Below are 26211 nucleotides of genomic sequence, written 5' to 3' on the forward strand. Positions count from 1 at the left end.
CAACCACAGACAGACAAAGGGGAAGTTTTTCTCAATTTTAAAATGTTCTAACCTTCCCATTGGCTCTTTTGGTCAGGTGCCCACTCCTGTCCTTTTACCCAGGGCTGGCTCCAGTGTTTTTGCAGCCCCAAGCAGCAAAAAAACCAAACAACTTGCCGCCAAACACAGAGGTGGAATCCTGCCCGCCAAACACAAAGGCAGAGTGATGGTGCGGCCGCCGAATTCGGTGCTGCCAGCAACCGAAGAAGAGTCACATCCCTGCCTCCAAATTCCCACCGCCGCGGAGGGAGGATTGCTGTCCCAGAGCCCAACGTCCTGCCGCCTCTTTACATTCCCCGCCTCAAGCACCTGCTTGGTTCGCTGGTGCCTGGAGCCGGCCCTGCTTTTACCTATGCATAGCAGTGAGACTTTTTAACCTTTTACAGGTAAAGCAAGTAGAGAACAGCTACTAAGAGTGATTTTATAGCTAACTGGCTGGCTGGGTGTCCATCAAAAGGAGTTTACTCCCCACCCCCTTCATTTATCACAGCATGTTTTCCCATGAGTCAATCATTCTCATGGCTCTTCTCTCAACGGTCTTTCCAGTGTATCCACATTCTTCTTGAAGTGTGGACACCAGAACTGGACACAGGATTCCAGCAGTGTTCGAACGAGTGCCAAATACAGATGTGATATAACCTCTCTACTCTTACTCACTATTCCCCTCTCTGTAGATCCAGAGGTCACATTCACCTTTTTGGTCGCCCTGGGAGCTCATAATCTGCTGCTTATCCCCCAGAACCCCCAACTCTTTTTCAGAGTCACTGCTTCCCTGGATGAAGTCCCCCTGCCTGTAAGTATGTCCCACGTTCTTTGTTCCTATATGTATGCCCTTGCATTTGGACGTATTTAAATGCATATTGTTGCCTGTGTCCCATTTGCTAAGTGATCAAGATCCCTCTGTATTATCAGTGACCTGTCTTCTTCATTATTTACCACTTCCCTAATCTTTGTCACCTGCAAACATTATCAGTAAAAAAATTTTTTTTCCAAGTCATTGATAAAAATGTTTAATGGTGTAAGGCCAAGAACTGATCCTTGCAGGACTCCATTAGAAACACACCCACTCTGACGATGACTCCCCATTTATAATTACATTCTGAGACATACGTTGTAATCAGTCTGTAATCCATTAGATGTTTGCCATGTTAAATTTATATCACTGTAGTTTATTAATCAATATGTCCTGCAGTGCCCGGTCAAATACCTCACAGATGTCTAAATATTACTATGAGCTTTGTCAGCCAAACTTGTGATCTCATCAAAAAACGGTATGTTACTTTGATGAGACCTGTTCTCAGAAATAGCTGTTGATTGGCATTAATTATATTACATTGCTTTAATTAGTTATTAATCAAGTTTTAAATCAACCATTCCATGATTTTGCTCGGGATCAGTGTCAGGATGACAGGTTAAAGTAACCTGGGTCATCCCATTTACCTTTTTAAATGTTGACACAACAAGAGCTTTCTTCCACTCCTCTGGAACTTTCCCAGTGTTCCAAGACTTATTAAAAATTAACATTAATAGTCAGTGAGTTCCTCAGCCAGCTCCTTTAATACTCTTGGATGCAAGTTATCTGGACCTGCTGATTTACAAATGTCTAACAGTAGTAGATGATGTTTGACATCCTCCTGGGTTGCTATTGGAATGGAATATATTTCATCATCATATAATAGGATATGAACACATCATCTGTTTATTTCCCAAATACAGAGCAGAAATGTTTACCAAACACTTCTGCCTTTTCTGTATTATTACTGACAGGTCTACCATGCCCATCTAGCATGATCACTGGTAGGATTCTCTCTATATACTTAAACTCCTTTGTATTGTCCTTAACTCTGCTGAGCAGTGGAATGAGGGCAATATCTACCTCAGGCCTCACTCTCCTGTCAAAGGGCGTCCCCTTGAGGCATGGGCTCCTGAGCCCTCTGTGTCACAGGAAGGGTGGGGGGTGTAGTTACAAGTGGATGGGTCACAGATGCTGTGTTTATGGGGATCATGGAGGAATCTGTCCCCAGACCCCATTGCTGTGAGAAGGACGCTCTGCTTCTGGGGCTCATGGAGGGGTCAGTTCTCAGGTCCCATTGCCAGGGGAGGGGAGGTGTGTTTATGGGGCTCACAGGGGGAGAGGGTCAGGCCACAGCCCCCATTACTATGGGAGAGGAGTTGTGGTTATGGGTCTCACAGAGGAGTTGGACCCAGGCCCCATTGCTATAGGAGATTATGTTGTTATGGGCTCATGGAACAGTTGGTTCTACACCCCATTACTATGAGAGAGGAGCTGTGGTTATGGGGCTCACTAAGGGTTTTTTTCCAGGACCCATAGCTATGGGAGAGGAGCTGTGGTTATAAGGGTCACAGAGGGGGTCAGTTCCAGGCCCCATTGCTATGGGAGAGGAGCTGTGGTTATGGGGATAATGGAGGGTCAGTCCCAGGCCCCGCTGCTATTGGAGAGGAGCTGTGGTTATGGGGCTCATGGAGGGGTCAGTCCCAGGCCCCATTGTTATGAGAGAGGTGCTGTGGTTATAGAGGGGTCAGTCCCAGGCCCCATTGTTATGGGAGAGGAGCTGTGGTTATGGGGCTCACAGAGGGTCGGTCCCAGGCCCCATTGGTATGGGAGGGGAGCTGTGGTTATGGGGATAATGGAGGGTCAGTCCCAGGCCCTGTTGCTGTGGGAGAAGAGCTGTGGCTGTGTTTGAGCTGCATTGCTGGTAGGTTGTATGAAAAGGAAACCCTGTTCAAGCTCCGGAAGCGTCCCTTGGCTCTAGTCCATGTTAAGTCTCAGTGTATGCACACCCTGGTCTCAGCCCAGACCCCCAGCTGGCAATTACATTGAACTTCAGGCAAGCTCCCAATGCAGCATGTATTTCACCCTTCACCTGCCCCGCAGACTTTGCCTGCAGTCTCTATAAAAGGTAAAGGCTGGTGACTCACTGCCCCCTCCCTCTCCTGCCCTCTCTCTCTCTCCCTCTCACGTAGACACAGTTCAGCTCCAGCCGCCCAGCACAGCTTGCTGTGGTTCTGGCAGCCAGAGGCAGGCTCTGCAGTGGAGAAGTGGGGCCATTCCACTGAACTGGAACTTGTTGGAGGATGAGCTGCACCAGGCTGGGTCTCTCTCTTCTGCTGCTGGCTGCCCTGGGCTGGACTGAGGACGAGCATGGCTCAGAGCACTCTTCTCACCCCAAAAAGAAAGGTCAGTAGATCCCAGACTCCGTCTCTGGTTCCCTTGGCCACACACAGCTCTCTGGTGTCCGGCTGCTCACTCTAGGGAGAGATAGGGCGCAGGGTATATGGTGCTGGTTCTGCTCACCACAGGGCTGGCTGGTGTCTCCCTGCTGGTTCGCTAACACATCCCAAGAGGGCTGAATGAAGCATGTTCTGTTTGTGTCAGGGGGCATTTGTCTGCTAGGAGGGCAGTGTCACTGTCGCCTGTCCTCAGGCACGGATCAGCCTTTCAGCCGCAGGAGCTCTTGCCCTGCACTCGTTCTAAGGCAGCACTCTGCAGCTTCCTATGAGCCATTCACAATCTTACTCATGTTGGCCAACGAGAACTCTGCTGAAGGAATGCCCCTGCACAGACAGTGCTTCAGTTGCTGCCCCCAGTCCCCCAGCCCAAATCCTAGATCCGCTTCCTGTCTCTCAGCACCTGCTGGATCAACACACGCAGCCAGGGCACCCATCACAGCAGCAGCTAAACCCCTGGGGACTCCCACCAAAAGTTCAGTCAGTGGGGATGGAATTTCTCCCAGCTTCACCTTGAAACCACAAATGGCACCACATTGCCAGCTGTATTGACCCTGGAGAACCCAGCAGACCTACAAACTGGAATAGCCTGGTCAGGTGTAACCACAGCAACATCTCCCCACCAGGCACTCTGCCAATTAAAGAAGCATTTATGTACACAACCATACAGACCCTCCACCCCCTTTGGCTGAGCCCCCATGACCCCCACCATGTATAGATCCTGTGGCCCCTTTCGCTCACCCACCATGTATAGATTCTGTACCCCCTTTCCCTCACCTTAGTCCCCTCCTTATGTGCACGGACTTATAGGTCTTAAAGCCACAAGGTACCATGATAGTCATACAGGCTGACATCCTGCATAGCACATGGTCCCATTCTTCCCACCATGTACACACCCCTCATTTCTCCTGCTCACCTCGCCCGCTCTCTGCATACAGCTCCTGAGCCATCTTCTGCAGCCCCCCTTTCTCCTCGCTGGGCCCCACACCCCTTTCCACACACTATTTCCTTTTTCCATCAGTTCAAAGGGATTAATGTCAAGTTGGCAGTTACAGCTCTAACACTCAGGGGAAAGCGATGGCATGTGACTGGTATGGTCAGCAACTCAGATGGGGGCCTGGCACAGCTGCCTGGGCAGTGAGGCTGTCAAGATTTATGGCACAGCCACATGGGCAATAAGGTACTGGAGGGAGGAGAGGCATATGGGGATTGACCTGAAACAGCTGCATGGATATTTCAATGCTGAGCTGGTTTATGGTGCTTTTCATCTGTACTGTTGGTCTGTTGGCTGTGAGCTTGCTCAGATACACTGCTCCAATAGGGTCAGAACAGTGCTACTGCCAGGTGCCATTTAACACTCACGTCTATGGCCCCTTAGTGCAGTGCTGGGCTATCACAGAACCTGCCTGAATCACCTGAGAAATCGATGAGGCACCTGGGGAGCAAGAGAGAAAAGTGCAGTGATTTTTTTTTCCAAACAGCATCAGTCATGCTCTCTTCTGCTGGAGGAATAAATTCAGCAACATCTCAGTGCAAGGCCTGGAGGCTGTGATACAGAGGAAGGGCTGTGGTCATGTCTCAGTGATGGAGGCTCTTAGAGACTGTCACACACTTCAGTTCAGTAAGACTTGATTGTCATGACTGGCTAGACAAGTGCTGCAAAGTGCAAGGAAGAAACAGCCCACTGCAGTCTCAGTCGGAGGTGGGGATATGATTCGCCCAGGTCAGTGCTTCATGTCTTTGGGGTTTGATCCCCTGGGTCCATCCCTGCGGCAGGGCAGATGATTCCATAGAGTGGGGCTGTTTCTTTCCATCTCCAGGGTCCAGCAGTTCTTCACTCTGGTAAGATATTGCTTAGGATTCCTGATAGTTGGAGTCTAATTTCCGTTTGTTCCTTTGCTGTGGGACATTGGACTAGAAAGTTTCTCTTTCTGTCTCTTCTCTGTCCATTGGCTGGACAGTCACTGCTCTGTGAGTTTGGCATGTGCTTTGTGCCACCTGGTCCCCACCCCTGGTTTATGGTCATTGAGTCTGTATTTGGTGAGGGCTTGTCTATTTCTGCACATGTAGCTGCAGTGATGTCTGTACCAGTGTGATTGTTCTGTGCAGGGATCTGGGGCTGTTTTGAATTTGTTCTCCCTCGCTGCCCATTATATGTTTGCATTCTAGGTGCTGGGCTTGTGTCTGGCATGTTTTCTGGCTGTGGGTAAAGGTCTTTGCTCAACCAGTCAGGTGCTGAGAGGGCTGGTGCTGAGCTCAGGGAGTGGGGATACAGAGGTGTCAGTGCTGCAGTGGGCATGGAGGGGTAATATAGCGGGGGGGTGCTGTCATGTTTTCATGCTGGAAGTTCCCGGGGGGGGGGGTCAATACAAGAGTGAGACTGCAGTTGTGTTGTCCATGTACAGGGGTTTCCTGGGAGCTCAGAGAGTGCAGCAGCTCTAGAGGGGTGAGAGCCAGGCAGGCATTGAGAACACAGCAGTGAGTGCAGTTGGAGAGCCTAGACAGACTGAGCAATGGGCACAGAGTAGTGGGTCCTGGGCAGGATGCTGCAGGGTGCTGTGCAGTCAGGATCTAGTACTCCCTACATTGTCTTTGTCGCTGTCTCACTCCAGTATGACCCCCCCTTCCTCACCTCTTCGTCATCCTCCCCTCGTTACCCCCACCTCATCTCAGCCCCCTGCTGACCCTCCATTGCACCCCCCCTTACTCCCAACTGGTCCCTGTGTTGCCTCCAGCACCAAGCCCACACCCAGCTCTGTGGCTGGACTAGGCTGCAGCCCCAGGGTCTCTGCATCCTGCCTCTTGCCTCCTAGCACATGCTGCTAGTTGGAAGTGCTACTTGCATCAGGGCTGGGGTGACTCAGGCGAAGCTGCGGCATGAGGTTTAGTTTTATAGGGTTGCATTTGCACTCGAGGGATCTGCACAGACAGCATCCTGGGGAGTGATTACTCTCCGCAGGTTGCGTCATTTCCTCCTGCAGTGCCAGGAGATACACTGAATCGGTGTGGTTTGTGGATGGGATGGTGGGAAGAACCCTGCCCATTGGTGTCAGAGGGGCAGGTCTGGGGCTCTGGGTACAGTGTGTGCTCTGACGGCCAGCACCAGGGGGGAGCTTCAGGCTGAGTGCTTGTAAATTTGCTGCTAAGATCTTGGGGGCGGGATGTGTATCTGTGCAGAGACCCGACCCTACCTGGGACCACAGGATGTCTGCTGAGGTCCCCCATCTCAGCGCTTGCTCCATGGGGCAGGAAAGGGCTGAGCTGGACTGGAATTTGCTGTGGCTAAGGAGCAAGTACTGCTAGGTGCCCTGCCTGTCTCTGGGAGGGGGCTCGGCTCTGGGCTCTGTGTTATACAATGTAGCAATCTTGGGGGAGGAAAAGGTGCCCTCCTCAAAAGGGTCCTGTCTGAGGTATGGCTTGGGAGAGTCAGCTCTAACCTGCCTCCCTGGAGCCTCTGCCAGCTGGTCTGAGAGTTCAGTGCTGGAGCGCGAGGAATGCCCTGCAGAATGGATGGGCCCCAGGCAGCAGGTTGGGAAGTTGCAGAGCAGGGCCCCTGGCTGTGGGGAGAGGGGAGGGCTGTACCCACAGCTGAGCAGTGGTTATTGTAGCAGACTGTGCCGGCAGCATGAGCTCTGCAAGGGTTCTTCTCTTGTCCCCCCCCATTGCCCCCCCATACACATACAGGGCGGGCTCCTCAGCTGGACTTACCCTGTGTCTGGCCAGAGGCCCCCGTGCAGCTCCCCAGCCCTTGGGGCCCTTCCTACCAATCCCTCCCCTCCCAGGCATGCAGCCACCTAGCCTATGCCTGGCACAGAGACCTTGGCCCTGATAAAATGGGCAGGGTTGTTATCAAGAGTGATAGGGAGAAATAGCATTTCCCTGGGGGAAGGAGAAGGAGAGTGAGATTCCGTCCAGGGCCTTGACCCCTCCCACCCTGGAGTGGCTCCCCACGAAGTCTGTCCCGGGACAGTGTTCACCTCCCTCTGTTACCCACACTCCTTCTCATCCTGCACCTCCCCTAGTCCCTCCAGCCCCATGTCAATCCCATTGCATCTATCCTAGTCCATTCCCCTCCCCATTCCTATCTTCCTGCCCAGGCCTGTCTCTGTCCATTCCCAGCTCCATTCCTGGTCACCTTCCATCCCAGTCTTGTCTTGGTGCCCTCTCCCATTTCCCTGCTGGTGCAATCTCCCTCATGCTCACACCTGCAGGAGCAGGGGGCTCTGTGGCTGTCAGGGGAGGGGAAAGGTACCTTGGGGCTTGCCAGCCCTCTGCCACCTTCCTCCAGAGAAGCCCAGAGGCCGCTGTAGGGAATTGGCTCAATTCCCAGGCACCAGGACCTGCGCCCTCCACCACCCAGGAACACAAGGAATGTTCCCTGCAGCAGCATGAGCTGCCAGCTACGGATTAGAAACTGTCACAAAGGTTTGCACTAGAGCAAGATTTCTAAACATGGCTGAGGTTATTGCGCAGTCAGAGCTCAGGCTGGGAAGGAGCGAGGCCTGCATGGGTGGTGCCCAGGGTGTGCACCAGAGAGCCATGCCTATGAGCTGTGCCTGCATGGAGGGCAGGGGATCCTAGAGAAGCTGAATCTGAGTCATGTGAAGGTGGAGGGGCCAGTGAGCAGTGGAGAAGCAGCACCAGACATGGGGCATATGCAGGGAGGGGCCAAGGAACATCAGATGAACAGTGTCTATGGGGCATGTTCCAGGACAGAGAGGTGGAGGGCAGCATGCCCACAAGGAGGAAGAGGGTGGGAATCTGGGAGGTCAGAGCTCCTCATTTTTGGGGAGCAATTGTCCAGCAATGTGCCCTGGCCTGAGGGCCAGGCACCCTCAGGGTGGGATTTGGGGATCCCTGGCATTGTCTGTCACTAATGGAGGGGATACGGGGATCCCCTCAGTTACTGGGTGAGAGGTCTCTGGGTGGAGCTGAGGTCTGGGAGGTCTTCTGCCAGGGTAACCCAGGTTCAAGTGCTGTGCCTCAGAGCAGGGGGCAAATGGAGTAGAGGGGGATGGGGCTCTGTGAGGGTGGGAGGGCAATAGAGCAGGTACGAGCCAGTCACTGACCCGAGGACGCATGCACCACACCAGCCACCAAGGCCTGGTTTCCGGCACAAACATGCTGGCTGTTTGCCAGGAGCTTCTGGAAACTGGGGGCTTCAGCTGTTCCATGGTCAGCAGCTTCTTTTCTGCACAGGCCTGGTTCTAACACACAGCCTTTGCAGCACCTCCCCTGGCAGCAAACTGGCTCTGCTTGCACTCTCTTCCTTGCTGGAGCAGTGTGGACATGCAAAGCTACCTGCCTTTAATGGCAGCTCCTGCCCTAACTTAGCAGTAAGGAAGGAACAGACCGGGCACTCTCTCAGGCACTGCCATGATGAGCATCCTCAAAATGCCAGATAGAGAGAGAGAGATTTCTGGTGGCACTTGGGTGTGTGCAGTGACAAGGAGAAAGTGGCTGAAATTAACACAGAGGAACTTTAGGCTGAATCTCAGGCTGCCAGAGGAGAGTCTGCCTAGGCAGGGCCCTGTCATCTGCGGCATTTGTTGCTGGGCTTGACAGAAGCCTAGAGAATATGCAGGTGGCTGGAGCCTGCCTTGGCTCTGGGGATAGGCTGGGACAGAGTGACGGGCTGTCTTGCTTCTCTGATTCTTTGAGCCCAGTGGCAGCTGAACATGCCTTGTGTGCAGCTCTCTCTGCTGAGTTCCCTGGCTGGGATTCTCACCACAGCAAAATCTTGGCCGTGCCAGTTACCCTGTGCATGTGGTGACCTAACCGGTGGGTGGCCAGTTGAACTTTCACTCAAGGCTTTTGAAGTTATAACTACTGAAGCCTCACTCCTCCTGAGAGATAGGTAATGGTAGTCAGTGATCATGTCACCCACCACTGAAATGTGTCCACCTCTGGTGTGGTACGTAGCAGCTGTTCAACAGTGAATAGCAATGCTACTCAGCAATTTCTGACTGGAAGAAAACTGTACCCGACTGCAAGGACAGGTGGAATTTAGGTGGCAAGGCATAATTACCTCACAGGAATTGGGCCAGGGCCCCAGTATTACCATCCCTTGTGCAAAGTGCTGGGGGATTATTAAAGCCCACAAGTGGTCAGGACCTTGGTATTACAGCCTCTCCAGCAGTGCCTCTTTGCCCCACACTGGGGCATTGGGTCAGTGTGGAGGCAGAGAGAGGAGCCCCAGTCACTCATGCCATGATGGGCAGTACTTAGGTGTTCCGTTGAGGTACCTCATGCAGGTGCTGATCAGGCCCAGCTCTGCATAAGCTTGTGAGAGCTGATGGGATCACAGCACAAGGTGGCCTGGCCAGAGGCTGTGATGTTACTGGAAGTTGCCAGATGATGGTCTCCAAGTGAGACCAATTCTGCTGGTCTGAAGGGACAGGGTGGTAGAGCTCAGGGAAATGTTTTTTGCCAGCTAGGAAACATTTTGCTTTGTGGGGGCTGAACAATAAAGTGTGTTCTGCCTGAATCTCTTTGACTAAGAATAATTCCTAGGTGCACCTGAAGAACTGCCTGTCGGGCAGAGTCCATCCACCCCTCGCCCAGCACAACAGGGTGTCTGTGTGAAGCCCTTTAGGGACAGCAACCTGTGCTGGGGAGTGCTGGCCTGTCAGGAGCTGGGCAATGGAAATTCCTAGGCTCTCTGCCCGGGCTCCCCCTAGTTCAGGGGTGGGCAAACTTTTTGCCTGAGGGTCACATTGGGGTTCTGAAACTGTATAGAGGGCCGGTTAGGGAAGGCTGTGCCTCCCCAAACTGCCTGGCCGCTGCCCTCTATCCATCCCCTCCCACTTCCTGCCCCCCAACTGCCCCCCTCAGAACCCCTGACCCATCCAACACCCCCTGCTCCTTGTCCCTTAGCTGACCCCCACTGTACCCTATCCAACTCCCCCACTCCCTGTCCCCTGACTGACCCCTGCCCCTTATCCAACCCCCCCGATCCTCACCTCCTTACCATGCCGGGCTCAGAGCACCGGGACTGGCAGCCACACTGCCGCGCAGTCTAGAGCACCGGGGCAGGCTGGTGGCTCTCGCAGCCCCGCCACCCAGAGCGCTGGCAGCACAGTGAGCTGAGGCTGCAGGGGAGGGGGGACAGCATGGGAGGGACGGGGGGAGCAGGGGAGGGGCCGGGGGCTAGCCTTCCCATCCAGGAGCTCAGGGGCTGGGCAGGACAGTCCCGCAGGCTGTAGTTTGCCCACCTCTGCCCTAGCTGGATCCCATTGTGAGGGGTGAGGACAAGGCCAGCTCCCAGCTACTCCCTTGTGCTGCTGCTGCTGGTGTTGTCTGTGTCCTGGAGCTCGTCATGCTGCAGCACTGTGCTCCCCACCCAGCATCTGATACCAGCTGAGAAACCAGGATCCTGCTGCTGCTCCTGGGTGTGAGGGAGAGGGGCAGTCTGGCCACGGGTAAATACAAGTGTTGGGGTCTCCTCCTATGCACTCCCCATTGTCATTTCTACCTCCAGTGTGGAGCCCTGTGTGCTCCCCTTTGGGGTGCAGCCTTTCCGTGTGGTGAGGCCGGAGATTGTGGGGCAAAGCTGAGTGAGTGTGTATGGAATAGACTCTTCTGGGAACAAAGGGAATGCAGCCTCCTGGCCTCTGCCTCCATCACATCCCTGAGTGACTATAGGGTCCACTGCTCATTGCCAAGGCAACTGGAGCAGGGAGACCTGATTCCTTTCTTTGTGTATGGGCCAGGCAGGGGCCTGGGGGAAGGAGCACAATCATCTCAGGGCACTAGCAGTGAGCAAGGAGGGCCTCGGAGAGAGGACGTGAGCAGGAGAAGGCAGCGTTGGAAGAGTTCTCTAAAAACATCGGCTCAGTGTGCAGCGGCAGTCAAAAAAATTAACAGATGGCGAGGAACAGTTAGGAAAGGGAGAGATAATAAGACAGAAAATATCATAATGCCACTATATAAATCCATGGTGCCCTTACACCTTGAATACTGCGTGCGGATCTGTTCACTCCATCACAAAAAAGATAAATTGCAATTGGAAAAAGTACAGAAGAGGGCAACAAAAATTATTAGGGGGATGGAACAGCTTCTGTATGAGGAGAGATTAAAAAGACAGAGACTATTCAGCTTAGAAAAGAGACGGCTAAGAGGGAGGTCTGTAAAATCATGAGTGGTGTGGAGAAAGTGAACAGGGAAGTGTTCTTTACCCCTTCACACAAGTATTTCTTCACACAATGCACAGCCAGCCTGTGGAATTCCTTGCCACAGGGTCAGTTTGGGGAGCAGGGACTGGCAGCTGGGGAGACACTAGAACCTCTCAGTGAGGGAGTGGTTTGCGTTGTGGCTAAGCACAGCCCTCCAGCATCCCCTGTGGTGAGTTCTATTTAAGTTGGGTGGGCTGGGTATGAGGCCCTGGTACCACTGTGGATGGTGACAGGACTGTGCCCTGTGCTTGGAGGTGTTGGATGCTCAGGGCTGAGTTGTGCAGGGGTGAGTGCCTCTGTGTGCTCCTGATGGTGGCTGTGTCTTTGCAGCTCACTGGGAAATGGCGACGGGTGAGAGAGCTGCCTGTGTAGGCCTTGGTTTGTTTCCCATCAGAAGGGCTGGGACAGGCTGACGGGAGGCCAGAGGACAGCAGTTAATGGGCCAAGATACCATGTGGATAAGCAAAGTGCAAATGCAGGGCGAGTGAACTGCAGGAGCAAGGCAGGGAGAGAGGAGAGAAAGGAGCGTGAGGAGCGAGATGTAGATGCAGATGATACACTGACCCCTGGTGACCCACCCAGCCTCAGCCATCAGCACTTGGACACCCAAGGCCAGACTTTTCCTCCCTTATGCATGCTGAAGTCTCTGGAGCACTTACAGAGTAAGGGTAGCAGAATAGGCCATAATGAATTACCCTCCCCCTGCCTTAAGAGCCTGAGTGGGATTTCAGAGTTTGGCTCAGGCCCATTGCTCTGAGGGTTACAGAGGAACCATTTTGCCTACTATGAAATGCAGTCCCCTCTGAGTCAGGGCATGGCAGCTGAGTAACAGCCACACAGCATTCTACACAAGAGTGACGAACAGGAAATGGAGGGGAATCCTGGACTCAGTAAAACTGTAGGCAGGAGCAAGGAATGCAGGACAGGCTCACCTAAGCTGGGACGGGCTGGCAGTAGACATGCCAAACCCATGAAAAAATGCAGAAATTGGGCTTGTTTTTGGCTTAATTGGCTTGTGAGTTGCTTGTTGGCTAGTTTTTGGCGTTTAGCTTGTTGCTTCTTTTTTTTGATCGGCTCCTGGCAAGCAGGGGCAACGAGGAGCAAGCAAGGGCAACGGGGGGAGAGAGTCAGGGGTGCACAGTGGGCCCACCCAGCACACCAGGGGGATCTAGTCACATAGAGTGTTGGGATTCTTAGGGATTGACTTGTTTTGGCCTTGTTTTGAAATGGGATTAGCTTGATTTTTGTCTTATTGTGAAAGTCAGGGTGCTTATTTACAGCGTGAAAGTTGGAAACTGTGATTGGCAGGCCGTGCTGCTGCCTGGGCAGTTCTGCTGGGGCCGGTGCTGTGACCCCCATATCTGTGGCTCTTAGTCTGGTTTCTGTGCAGGCAGCGCCAGGATGAGGTGTGCAGCAAGATGCCTGCCAAACACTCATCATCTGATAGCAGATAGGAAAGATTTATGTGGGAATTGGACTCTTCCTAGAAGCAGAGGTGAGGGGGAGGAGCCTGGAAGAATGAGGAGATGAGTCTATGGGGGACTCTGGCAGAGCTGCAGAGAAGAGCGAGGGCCCTGTTCAGTATGGCGCGGGGGGTGGGGGGGACTGATTGGCCTCTGAGGCTGGGAAATTCCCTGGGGAGCCCCAGGCCTCAGAGGCCACCTCTAGCCCAGCAGCTTTAGGGCTGGCTCTGCCCTGGGCTAAACATGGCACACATTACATGGATTAAAAACTGGCTAACTGAGAGGTCTCAGTGTAACTGTAAACAGGGAATCATCATCGAGCAGTGCTGGGGATTGATTCTTGGCCCTATGCAATTGAAAATCTTTATCAGTGACCTCGCAGAAAACATTCAGTCATCACCAATAAAGTTTGCAGATGGGAATGGTAAATAGTGAAGAGGGCAGGTCATTGATACAGAGCGATCTGGATCACTTGGGAGGCTGGGCGCAAGTAAACAACATGCCTTTTAGTACAGCTAAATGTAAGTGTACCCATCCAGGAACAAGGAATGCAGGCCATATTTACAGGATGGGGGACTCTATCCTGGGAAGCAGTGACGCTGGAAAAGATTTGGAGGCTGTGGTGAATAATCAGCTGAACACGAGCTACCAGTGTATTGCTGTGGGCAAAAGGATTAATGCAATCCTTGGATGCATAAATAGGGGAATCTCAAGTAGGAGTAGAGAGGTCATTTTACCTCTCTATTTGACACTGGTGCTTTAATGCCGTGTCCAGTTCTGATGTCCACAATTCAAGAAGGAGGTTGATAAACTGGAGAGGGATCAGAGAAGAGTCACGAGAGTAATTAGATTATTAGAAAACCTGCCGCTCACGAAAGCTTATGCTCTAATAAATTTGTTAGTCTCTAAGGTGCCACAAGTACTCCTTTTCTTTTTGCCTTAGTGACGGACTCCAGGAGCTCAATCTATTTAGCTTAACAAAAAGAAGGTGAAGGAGTGACTCGATTACAGTCTTTAAGCACCTGCATGGGGAACAAATATTTAATAATGGACTTTTCAGTCTAGCAGAGAAAGGTCTAACATGATCCAATGGGTGGAAAGTGAATCTAGACACATTCAGACTGGAACTGGGATGTACATTTTTGACAGTGAGAATAATTAATCATTGTAACAGTTTTCCAAGGGTGGTGGTGGATTCTCCATCTCTGACAATTTTTAAATCAACATTGGATGTCTTCGAACAGAACTTCTCTGGGAATTATTTTAGGGAAATTCTCTGGCCTTTGTTCTACCTGAGGCCAGACCAGATGATCACAGTGGTCCCTTCTAGCCTCAGTCTCTATGAACTAAGTGGGCGGGGGGAGAAGGGTGACAGTCAGGAGCTGCTAGTCAGCAAGTGAGACTAAAAGCTCTGCAGAGCTTTCTCCCCACTCTAGCAACATCACCTGTGTGCAGCCAGCATAGCTGCATCGAATGGATTCCTGCACAGGGAGTGTGGAGCCAGTGCTTGGGGCGGGGACAGCGCACGGAACCCCGTGGCCCTCCCGCCTAGGAGCCGGACCTGCTGGCCACTTCTGGGGCGCAGCACAGTGCCAACCAGGACAGGTAGGGACTAGCCTGCCTTACCACTTCAGCACTGCCGACTGGACTTTTAACAAAAACTGTACACCTGGTCACCCTCGGTCAGACTGGTCCTAGGGCCTGTGCTGTTCAGGGGGTCAGACTGGTCCTAGGGCCCATGTTACACACAGGGTCAGATTGGATGGTCACACTGGCCCCTTCTGGCCTCGCAATCTATATTCCATGTCCTCCTTGCAGCCCCTGGGTACCCCTCCAGCAGAGCAGCTTTGGCACCGGAGCTGCACTGGTGCTTCCTAGGCTAGCAATTGTGGTGATCTGATCCAGTCAGATACCTGCACACTTGTGGTGTTTGAGTCCTGCCCACAAACCACCAGCCCTGGGCCCACACTACAGAGGGAAGCAATGGTGGGGCAGCAGTGCCACTGCAGCTATACCTACACTCTAAGCTAGGCAGTGAATGTCCTGCTTCTGTTCATGTACTTGTGCAAGCTCTCCTAGAACGAGTGCATGTATAAGGGCAGTGATTCCATGGTGTAATGATGCAGCCTTTGGCGGGACACTACTGAGAGTATCAATCCAGGACAAGTTGCTTAGAGCAGGGCAGTTACAGCCCAAGGCTGGGGTTCCTTTGCACACCAAACCAGCCAAACAGAGAGGACTTTGGTTTTACCCACTGGCTAACAAGAAGTCATACAAGCAATTCCCTTAGATATTCCAGTTTCCCAGTACCACCAGCAGCACCACTTCTTATGGGGACGAATGGTTATGAAAACCAATACCCCAGTAAAAGAAAAAAAGTTCTCCCAATAGCAAAGAACCAAGCCCCAGACCCAGGTCAATATACAAGTCAGATCTTACCCACAAATCATGCTGTTGCCAATCCTTTAGAATCTAAAATCTAAAGGTTTATTCATAAAAGGAAAGAAATAGAGATGAGAGCTAAAATTGGTCAAAGTAATCAATTACATACAGCAATGGCAAAGTTCTTGATTCAGGCTTGTAGCAGTGATGGAATAAACTGCAAGTTCAAATCAAGTCTCTGGAGAACATCCCCAGTTGGGATGAGTCATTCAGTCCTTTGTTCAGAGCTTCAATGTAGCAAAGTTCCTCCAGAAGTAAGAAGCAGGATTGAAGACAAAATGGAGATGATGCAGCAGCCTTTTATAGCCCTTTTGCCATGTGGAAGGACCCCTTTGTTCTTACTGTGGAAAATCACAGCAAGCAAGATGGAGTTTGGAGTCACATGAGCAAGTTACACGTCCATGTGTCATAAATATAAAGGGAAGGATAAACACCTTTAAAATCCCTCCTGGCCAGAGGAAAAACCCTTTCACCTGTAAAGGGTTAAGAAGCTAGGATAACCTTGCTGGCACCTGACCAAAATGACCAATGAGGAGACAAGATACTTTCAAAGCTGGAGTGGGGGAGAAACAAAGGGTCTGTCTGTCTGTGTGATGCTTTTGCCAGGAACAGAACAGGAATGGAGTCTTAGAACTTAGTAAGTAATCTAGCTAGATATGCGTTAGATTCTGTTTTGTTTAAATGGCTGATAAAATAAGCTGTGCTGAATTGAATGTATATTCCTGTTTTTGTGTCTTTTTGTAACTTAAGGTTTTGCCTAGAGGGATTCTCTATGTTTTGAATCTGATTACCCTGTAAGGTATTTACAATCCTGATTTTACAGAGGTGATACTTTTTACTTTTTCTTCTATTAAAATTCTTCTTTTAAGAACCTGATTGCTTTTTTCATTGTTCTTGAGATCCAAGGGTTTAGGTCTGTGTTCACCTATGCAAATTGGTTAGGATTTTTATCAAGTCTTCCCCAGGAAAGGGAGTGTAGGGTTTGGGGAGGATCTGGGGGGGAAAGACGTTTCCAAGCGGGCTCTTTCCCGGTTTTATATCTGTTAGACGCTTGGTGGTGGCAGCGATAAAGTACAAGGGCAAAAGGTAAAATAGTTTGTACCTTGGGGAAGTTTTAACCTAAGCTGGTAAAAATAAGCTTGGAGGTTTTCATGCAGGTCCCCACATCTGTACCCTAGAGTTCAGAGTGGGGAAGGAACCTTGACACCATGCATGATTCAGTTCTTTACAGGTAGAGCAGCCATTGCTCACATGCTGCCTTGAACATTCCCAGGAAGGCTTCCCATATGTAGATTGGAGTCTCCCAAGCTCTATTGTCAGTGAAGTGTTTCTTGATTGGGCACTTAATCTGAACATTTCTTTCTCAAGAAGCTGACCAGATGCTTCATGAATGCTATTAAGAATCAAACTGATTGCAATACAAGTACATAGCCAATATTCATAACTTCAAATACAAAAATGATACACACATACAGACAGCCCTAATTATAACCAGCAAATTACAACCTTTTCATAGACACCTTACTTGACCTCCTTTGTACAAGATTTGGTGCAACTGTAGGACCTTGGTTGCAACAATGATCTATATGTTCACAGTTCATGTCAGTAACATCACGCATGATGACATGGGTAGTAGCACCAGAGGCATGGTGGGGCCATGCCAAGTACATGCCCCCCATTTCAGGCATGTTTGTACTCAACACAGCTAAGCCAGGCTCTGCTGCTACCCATGCTACTGGCGCTATGCTGTTATTTATGTATGTCTATGAACAGCAACTCACACACAGCTCATAGTGTAGATGTACCCTAAGACAGCCCCTGAGTCCTCTCTAAAATGGGGAGGGTTCTCCCCCCTCCCCCCACAGCAGTGCCATTAGGTCTTAGGGAAATGAGCAGTCTCAGGGCTGGGGCTGGGAAAATTGATCTTTCTCATCCATAAACTCACTCTATTAATACCAGGTGTCTTTCCATAGCCATTGCCAAGGGCGGGGCCAGAGAGCAGCCCTGTCAGCCGATCAGGCTCACCTCCTGAATGGGCCGAGTGTGACAATACCATTGCCAGGCTCCCAGCCCTGCTCAGAGTCAGGGCCATGGAGACTCCAGCTACAAGAGCTGTACCTTGTGGGATGGGGGTGTGATGCAGCAGGGAGGGGGGAGTGTTGACCTGGGGATGTGGCAGGGGAGTTTCACTGGGGATGCATCCGATGAAGTGAGCTGTAGCTCACGAAAGCTTATGCTCTAATAAATTTGTTAGTCTCTAAGGTGCCACAAGTCCTCCTTTTCTTTTTTCGAATACAGATCAACATGGCTGCTACTCTGAAACTTGTCACTGGGGATGGGAGACCTGAGATCCTGTAATCTGAGCCAGGAGGGGGAGGGGGAGGTAACACCTCTGCCTGGGAAACTGGACAAAAGCTGCAGGAGAGAGCCTGCTGGGGAGTTTTGTTTTCAGTTTGGTGCTGAGTGGTGGAACGCAGGGAACCCCAGGGCTGGGGTCTAAGCTCCCTGCCCCCCAGAAGGATTTGACTGAGGGGTCCTTGTTGTACCCACAAGCTTTGTTTTAGACTGTGTTCCTATTGTCCAATAAACCTTCCATTTTACTGGCTGGCTGAGAGTCATGGTGAATCCCAGGAAGAGGGGTGCAGGCCCCGGCTGGGTGGTGGAACGCAGCAAGACGACCCAGTCGGGGAAGAAATACATTCTGGTGGTGGTAGATTTTGCCACCCACTACCCTGAGGCAGTGCCCTTAGCTTCCATTGAAGCAGACACCATGGCAGATGCGCTCCTGACCATTTTCAGCCGAGTGGGGTTCCCCAAGGAAGTCTTGACAGACCAAGGATCCAACTTCATGTTGGTCCTGCTCTGGTGCTTGTGGGAGAAATGTGGGGTCCGGCAAAACTGGGCCTCAGCTTATCACCCCCAGTCCAATGGACTGGTGGAGAGGTTCAATGGGATGCTAAAGATGATGCTGAAAACCTTTATGAACCAGCACCCGCAGGATTGGGACAAGTACTTACCTCACCTGCTGTTTGCGTACAGGGAAGTGCCCCTGGAGTCTACTGGATTTTCACCTTTTGAACTGCTATATGGAAGGAGGGTGTGGGGCCCCCCGGACCTGATGAGAGACGAATGAGATGGAGAGTCAGTGGTGGAGTATGTCCTGACCTTCTGAGAGAGACTTGCTGAACTCATGGGTTTGGCCAGGGAGACTCTGGCCAGAGCCCAGAAGAAGCAGAAGGTCTGGTATGACTGCATGGCGCGGGCCCGCGCCTGCACTACCGGGGATCAGGTGATGGTTCTCATCCCCGTGAGAAAGAACAAACTACAGGCCACCTGGGAGGGCCCTTTCAAGGTCGTCAAGCAGCTAAATGAGGTAAACTATGTGGTGGAGCTGTCTAACTGGATGCACCACCGCCGGGTGTACCATGTGAATATGATGAAGCCATATTATGCCAGGGAGAATGTGGTGTTGGCCGTGTGTGGACATTGGGAGGAGCAAGGAGATGACCCTTTAGTAGATCTATTCCCTGGGACCAGAGCTGGTTCCCCCCTGGAAACAATTCCCCTCTCGGATCAGCTCACCCCTGCCCAGCAAGCTGAGATCAGAGGGATGCTGCATCCGTTCTGACAGCTGTTTTCCAACCAGCCTGGACGCACTAATCTGACTGTCCACCAGGTGCAGACAGGATCGCACCTGCCATTAAGATGCTCCCCCTTCCGAGTCATAGGGAAAACTGCTCAGGACTTGGAAAGAGAGGTCAGGGACATGCTGGCTTTGGGCCTTGCCAGTGGTGCTGGTCCCCAGAAAGGACAGGTCAATCTGGTTTTGTGTGGACTATCAGAAGCTCAATGCCATCACTGTATCTGATGCCTACCCCATGCCCAGGCCTGATGAGCTCCTAGACAAATTGGGAGGAGCACGATACCTTACCACCATGGACCTTAAAAGGGCTACTGGCAAGTGCCACTGGATGCAGATGCCTGGCTAAAATTGGCCTTTATCACCCCTCTGGGTCTCTGAGTTCCTGACCCTGCCTTTCGGCCTCAAGGGAGCGCCGGCCACCTTCCAGCGCCTGGTGGATCAGCTACTGAAGGGGATGGAGAGTTTTGCCGTGGCATATATTGATGACATCTGTGTCTTTAGCCAGACCTGGGAGGGCCATGTGTCCCAGGTTAGACAAGTGCTGGACCGACTCCAGGAGGCTGGGCTAACCATCAAAGCTGAGAAATGCAAGGTGGGGATGGCTGAAGTATCTTACCTGGGCCATCGAGTGGGGAGCGGCCACCAAAAGCCGGAACCAGCTAAGGTGGAGGTGATCAGAGACTGGCCTGCTCCCCACACCAAAAAGCAGGTCCAAGCCTTTATTGAGTTGGCAGGATACTATCGAAGGTTCGTGCCCCGCTTTAGCGCCATAGCCACCCCCATCACCGAGCGATGCAAGAAGGGGAAGCCAGACAAGGTGGTCTGGACCGAGCAGTGCCAGGAGGCTTTCCAGGCACTAAAGGAGGCTCTGGTCAGTGATCCAGTTCTGGCAAACCCAGACTTTGACAAGCCCTTTATGGTGTTCACCAGTGCCTTGGACATGGGACTGGGGGTGGTGTTAATGCAGGAGGTTGAAAAGGGGGAGAGATACCCCATCATGTACCTGAGCAAGAAGTTGCTACCCCGGGAGCAACACTATGCGGCCATCGAAAAGAAGTGCCTGGCCATGGTGTGGGCCCTCAAGAAACTAGAGCCATATCTCTTTGGGCGACACTTCACCGTGTACACTGACCACTCTCCCCTGACCTGGCTGCACCAGATGAAAGGAGCCAATGCCAAACTCTTGAGGTGGAGCCTGCTCCTGCAGGATTATGACATGGACGTGGTCCATGTGAAGGGAAGTGCCGACATGATCGCGGATGCGTTGTCCCAGAAAGGGGGCCTTGAACTTCCTCAGGTCACTGGTCAGAGTGACCCCATTCAGTTCAGTCTCAAAGGGGGTAGAGATGTGACATAGCAGGGAGGGGGGAGTGTTGACCTTGGAATGTGGCGGGGGAGTTAATGCATCCGATGAAGTGAGCTGTAGCTCACGAAAGCTTATGCTCTAATAAATTTGTTAGTCTCTAAGGTGCCACAAGTACTCCTTTTCTTTTTGCGAATACAGACTAACACGGCTGCTACTCTGAAACCTGTCACTGGGGATGGGAGACCTGAGAGCCTGTAACCTGAGCCAGGAGGGGGAGGGGGAGGTAACACCTCTGCCTGGGAAACTGGACAAAGGCTGCAGGAGAGAGCCTGCTGGGGGGAGGAGGGGTTTGTTTTCAGTTTGGTGCTGGGTGGTGGAACGCAGGAAACCCCAGGGCTTGGGTCTAAGCTCCCTGCCCCCCAGAAGGACTTGACTGAGGGGTCCTGGTTGTACCCACAAGCTCTGTTTTAGACTGTGTTCCTATTGTCCAATAAAGCTTCTGTTTTATTGGCTGGCTGAGAGTCACAGTGAATCCCAGGAAGAGGGGTGCAGGCCCCGGACTCCCCCACACTCCATGACAATGGGCTGTTCTCCGCCCCAAGAATTGGGGGCTCCATTGGCCCCTTTCACTGCCCTCCTCTGCAATGTTTCTGTGTCCCCAGGTTCTCTGAACCCACTCACCCCAGCCCCCACATTACTGCCTTTCTTGTTCCAGGGTCTGCTCGCCCATTTCTAAACTTCATCAACCTGGAGAGAAATGCATATTAGAACCAGCATGGTACATGTCACTGTGATCAGAGCAACTCCCCACCAGGGAACCCTGTCCCTCGGTGACATAAGAACAGCCATACAGGGTCAGACCAAAGGTCCATCTAGCCCAGTATCCAGTCTTCCGACAGTGGCCAATGCCAGGTGCCCCTGAGGGAATGAACAGAACAGGTAATCACCAAGTGATCCATCCCCTGTTCGCTCATTCCCAGCTTCTGGCAAACCATCCCCAGCTGGGGAACAGGGGCCTTGCACCAGGCCTGAACCTCAGCACCCCCAAGGTCTGCCTGCCCGAGATTGGGAGTGAATTCAAGAGGGGAAGACATCCCACACCCAAGATCTTTCAGAATCAGAGTATTAGAGGGGACTGCAAGGGTCCAGACCTAGGGATCCTGAGCAAGAGCATGTTAGCTGAGTTCAGTGGCCTATTGATCTCCCCTTTCCTATCTCCCCCACCACCCTTCTGAAGGGTTGCCAACCCTTCTGGATTTGCCCTGGAGTTTCCAGGAATTAAAAATTAATGTTTCATTAAAGATTATGTCATGAGATGAAACCTCCAGGAATATGTCTAACCAAAATTGGCAACCCTACCTCTCCTGGAGCTAAGCCGTAAGGCACCTACTGCTCCTCCTTAAGATCCAGCTCTGCTCCAAGGCCTAAGGGAAAGTGCCAATGGCTCAGGGCTAAGCAGAAGAGCCAGTGGGGAGAGCTGAGAATGATTATCTTGTAGCAGGCCTAGGTAACTCTACAGTCTTAGTCCTGCTCCCCTCCTCCCTGCATTGTGTTTCTCAGGCTCACTCATTTCTCTTGAGCTCTTTGGGGCAGCTCAGTACCTGTGAGCACTGAGCGTGTCTCTGGGGCAGTACGGTGCTCCAGACAGGCTCCCTTGCAGCAAGCAACTCATAGATCTTAAGGCCTGTTGGGAACATTAGATCATCTAATCCGACCTCTTATATACCACAGGCCAGAGACGTTCATCCAATTACCCCTGTATTGAGCCCAATCGCATGTATTCGAGTAAAGCTTTTCCAGAAAGGTACCTGTCTTAATGTGAAGACAAGAGGTGGAGAATCCACTCTGGGAGTTTGTTCTGGTGCTTAAGCACTGTTACAAATTGTGCCTTATTTCTAATTTGATTTTGTCTGGTTTTACCTTGTAGCCATTGGTTCTTGTTTTGCCTTTCCTGCTAGGTTGAAGAGCCCCTTAGTACCAGGTATTTTCTCCCTAGGAAGATCCTTGTAGGCTGTAATCAGATCATCTCTGTCTTCCTTTTGATAAGCTAAAGAGATGGAGTGCCTTAACTCTTTCAGTCTAAAGCATTTTTCAGCCCTCACATAATTTTTGAGGCTCTACTCTGCACCCTCTATAATTTATCAACAGCTTTTTAATAATGTGGACACCAGAATTCACCACAGTATTCCAATGTTGGTCTTGCCAATGCTGTAAATATAGAGAGGTAAAACCACCTGCCTAGCCTCCTCCCTACTCCCCTGTTTATATGCCCCATGAGCACATGGTCTGGAATTTCTTCATCTCATTAGGAATGTAGGGAAAAGTGTAGCCTTCCTGCTAAGCTAAATGTCTTCAGGCCTTACTCTTTGAGAGCACTGACCCAGAAGAAGTAGGGGTGCAGGGGTCAGGCTCTGGGAGGCAGTTTGGGTGCTTGGTGCAGGCTTTGGGCTAGGGCAGTGGGTTGGGGTATGGGCGGGGGTGAGGGGTGCAAGCTCTGCGAGAAAGTTTAGGAGCAGGGTGTGGGTTATGGGCTGGGGCAGGGGGTTGGGGTGCAGGAGCAGTCAGGGGGTGGCGTTTACCTTGGGCGGCGCGGCTCCCAAAGTGATCAGCACACCCCTCTGGCAGTGGCTCCTAAATGGGGATGTCTTAGGGGGGTCTCTGCGTGCTACTGCCCACAGGTGCCACACTTCCTGGCCAATGGGAGCTGTGGAGTTGGTGGTCGGGGGGGGGGCAATGCACAGAGACACACACACACACCCCAGGGGCTGCAGATCTGCTTCCAAGAGCGGCGTGGAGGGAGGGAGGCAGAGTGGTCAGGGAGTTGCCTTAGTGTTGTAGCAACCAGGCAAGGTACTAATAAACTTCAACAGGACTTTATTTTTAAAGTGGAAACCTCTTTACCAAGCTGCTGCTGCATGCTCAGTAACTCTCACTCTGCCTCCTCAACTTCCCCCCTGTCCTTTCAGACTCCCAACAGCCAGCGCTCCCAGTTCTAATAATTATAAGCAACATCTAAACACCACATTCCCTCCTCTCTTAAGAAACTCTCCCAATTTAAAATAAACATTGTTCTTCTAACCACAGGAACAAATATGAAACAAGACACTATACTGTTGGCAGAAATATTACACTGAAAACACTGTAGATACTACGTATCGTAGTCTCTAGTCCAGACAGATGGTTGTCTGGGTCTGACAGGCTGTCTCTCAAGCCCCAGTTCCAGGGCAATGTCTTGTTGTGTTGATACTACAGTGAAGCTATCCAATGCAGACTGGGTGTTGGCATAATCTCCTCTTGGTGCATAGGCAGGTGCAAGATAAGACGCATTCCATACCTGCCCATCAGAAAGTCGATAGGTGTAAGGTCCCTTCTTCTCTATGATTTTAAGAGGAGCTGTGAATTTATGGTCCCCTTTGCGTAAAATTCCAGGTTTTTGTATTCTAACAAAGGAACCGCACTCAAACTTTGGTTCCTTAGCACCCCGCCGCTTGTCTGTGAAAGCCTTATACTTTGCTTGGTTCTGTTCAACCTTTTTTTTCACATCATCCTCGGTTGGGGCATCAGGTTGTGCTTTTAACGATCCAGCAACTTTCAGTTTAGTATTCATCTGTTTCCCATGCAGTAACTCCGTGGGCGATCTTTGCGTGGTGGCATGCCGCGTAGCCCGGTATGCTTGCAAGAAATCAGTAGTGAAAGTTATCCACAATTGCCCTTCCAGTTTAGCCGTTTACAAACTCTCTTTCAAACTTCTGTTAAACCATTGGATTTACCCACTGGCTTGAGGGTAATATAGGGATGACCTTCCGTGTAAAATGTTCCTCTCTGCGAGAAAAGTTTCAAACTCCAGGGAAGTAAATTGACTACCATTATCTGAAACCAGTTCTTTGGGGTTACCTTCCCTGCTAAAAACTGAAGAGAGGAACTTAATTACTGTAGCAGAAAAGATTTGCGATGTAAACACTACCTCAGGCCATTTACTGAAATAGTCTATTAAAGTGATGGCATAACGGCAGTCACTTAGAGCAGTATCAAAGGGTCCTACAATATCAATTGCCATTTTTTCCCATGCAGATTCAGGAAGAGGAACAGTCTGTAATGGAGGGGTACATGTCACTGCTTTCTTATCATGCATTTGGCAAGTGACACAGGATTTTAGTCCAGCCTGTGAAATTGTATGCCCCAGAAAGGAGAGTTCAGTTTGTCTAAATTTGCATTTGGACCTATTGAGCTTGAGGCCTGCTTTGCTGATGCAGTTTAGTACAGACTGCAGGTTATTGTCATGCTCCTCAGAAGTATTTCCAAACACGATAATATCATCCAGATAGCACTGAACTCCATGTTGATTCTTCAGAATCAATTACATCATTTTTTAGCAAAAAGAAAAGGAGTACTTGTGGCACCTTAGTCTCTAAGGTGCCACAAGTACTCCTTTTCTTTTTGCGAATACAGATTAACACGGCTGCTACTCTGAAACCTGTGATCATTTTTTAGAAGGCACTTGGGGCCGATGCAAGACCATATGGAACACCTTTAAAATGAAATAGTCCCTGTTAGGATATAGCTACTCAGGCCTGTCTGTAAAGGCCTGTACTCTAAGAATTTTAGGTGTATTCCTATCACTTGGCTAGTTGTAGAGGTATAAAAGAATCAAAATCACTGTCTGCCGGTGTAAGGGCCTCGTCTCACTGTGACAGTCTGAGGCCCTGTTCTTAGGCCAAGGCCTTTGGCTAAGCAGCAGGGGCAGCCATAAGCCGGGAAGCGACCGGTCACCTCCTCACATTCCAAACTAGTCCCATTGAAAGAAGGTGCTATGGGGCCGTTAGGATACAATCCTGTCCTGATAGTGTCTATCACCTCCAGAGAAAGGGAAGTGCCTAGAAGATGTAAAAGGAAACTTAGTTTGATAGCATCCTGTCTGGCAAGAACTCACTTACCAATAGCTGGGATGTGAAATCCTCACTTCTGTATTGTTTTGTTATTATAGTTCCCACTTTACCATTGTTTGTCTGTATAATCTCTGTCTGGTTCTGTGATTGTTTCTGTCTGTTGTATAATTAATTTTGCTGGGTGTAAACTAATTAAGATGGTGGGATATAATTGGTTACATAATCATGTTACAATATGTTAGGATTGGTTAGTTAAATTTCAGTAAAAAGATTGGTTAAGGTACAGCTAAGCAGAACTCAAGTTTTACTATATAGTCTGCAGTCAATCAGGAAGTGAGTGGGTGTGTGGGGAGGGAAATGGGAACAGGGAATGGGGGTGGGGAAATTGGAATCATGTTTTGCTAAGGGGGAAATGGGAACAGGGACACAGGTGTAAGGCTCTGTGGTGTCAGAGCTGGGAAGGGAGACACAAAGGAAGGAAACTGGAATCATGCTTGCTGGAAGTTCACCCCAATAAACATCGAATTGTTTGCACCTTTGGACTTCGGGTATTGTCGCTCTCTGTTCATGCGAGAAGGACCAGGGAAGTAAGTGGGTGAAGGAATAAGCCCCCTAACAGTCCCTCATGTGTAATAAATGCTGTGAGGTCTCTGCTATCTTCATGCAACGTAACCTGGTAGTATGCGCTCTGCAAATCAAGAGTAGAAAATATCTTTGCTCCATGGAGTTCTGCAAATGCTTCTTCTATGTGAGGAAGAGGATGGCTGTCAATAACAATAGCTTTATTTGGCTCCTGTAAGTCCATACAAAGGCTGCCTCCACCCTTCTTCTGCATCACTACTATAGGTGAAACCCATTCTGAGGAGTCAATCTCTTCAATAATGTCCTTTTGAACAAGTTTTCTAAGTTCCTCTGAAACAGCTTCCCTGACTGAAAATGGTAAGCGCCGTAACTTCTGTCGTACAGGCATCTCATTATTCTACATTTTAACTTTATGCAGAAAGCCATA

The 26211-nt window shown here is 50.7% G+C and overlaps 1 protein-coding gene across 4 annotated transcripts in view; it reads left to right on the top strand.

The window, feature by feature from the left end:
- Positions 1–3008: 3008 nt before the first annotated feature.
- The window catches only part of CA9 (carbonic anhydrase 9), a 55019-nt gene continuing 31816 nt past the window's right edge, over positions 3009–26211 (top strand). For 2 of the 4 annotated variants that reach the window (XM_038402947.2, XM_038402948.2), the window contains exon 1: positions 3009–3238. In XM_038402947.2, coding sequence (XP_038258875.1) covers positions 3136–3238 — 103 coding nt within the window. In that variant the 5' untranslated portion in view covers positions 3009–3135. Of the gene's footprint in view, positions 3239–4897; positions 5012–5076; positions 5131–26211 lie in introns of those variants that run through there. The other 2 variants (XM_043514651.1, XM_043514652.1) reach the window with 2 other exon arrangements.

The sequence above is a fragment of the Dermochelys coriacea genome, chromosome 5, assembly GCF_009764565.3.
Source record: "Dermochelys coriacea isolate rDerCor1 chromosome 5, rDerCor1.pri.v4, whole genome shotgun sequence".
NCBI lineage: Eukaryota > Metazoa > Chordata > Testudines > Dermochelyidae > Dermochelys > Dermochelys coriacea.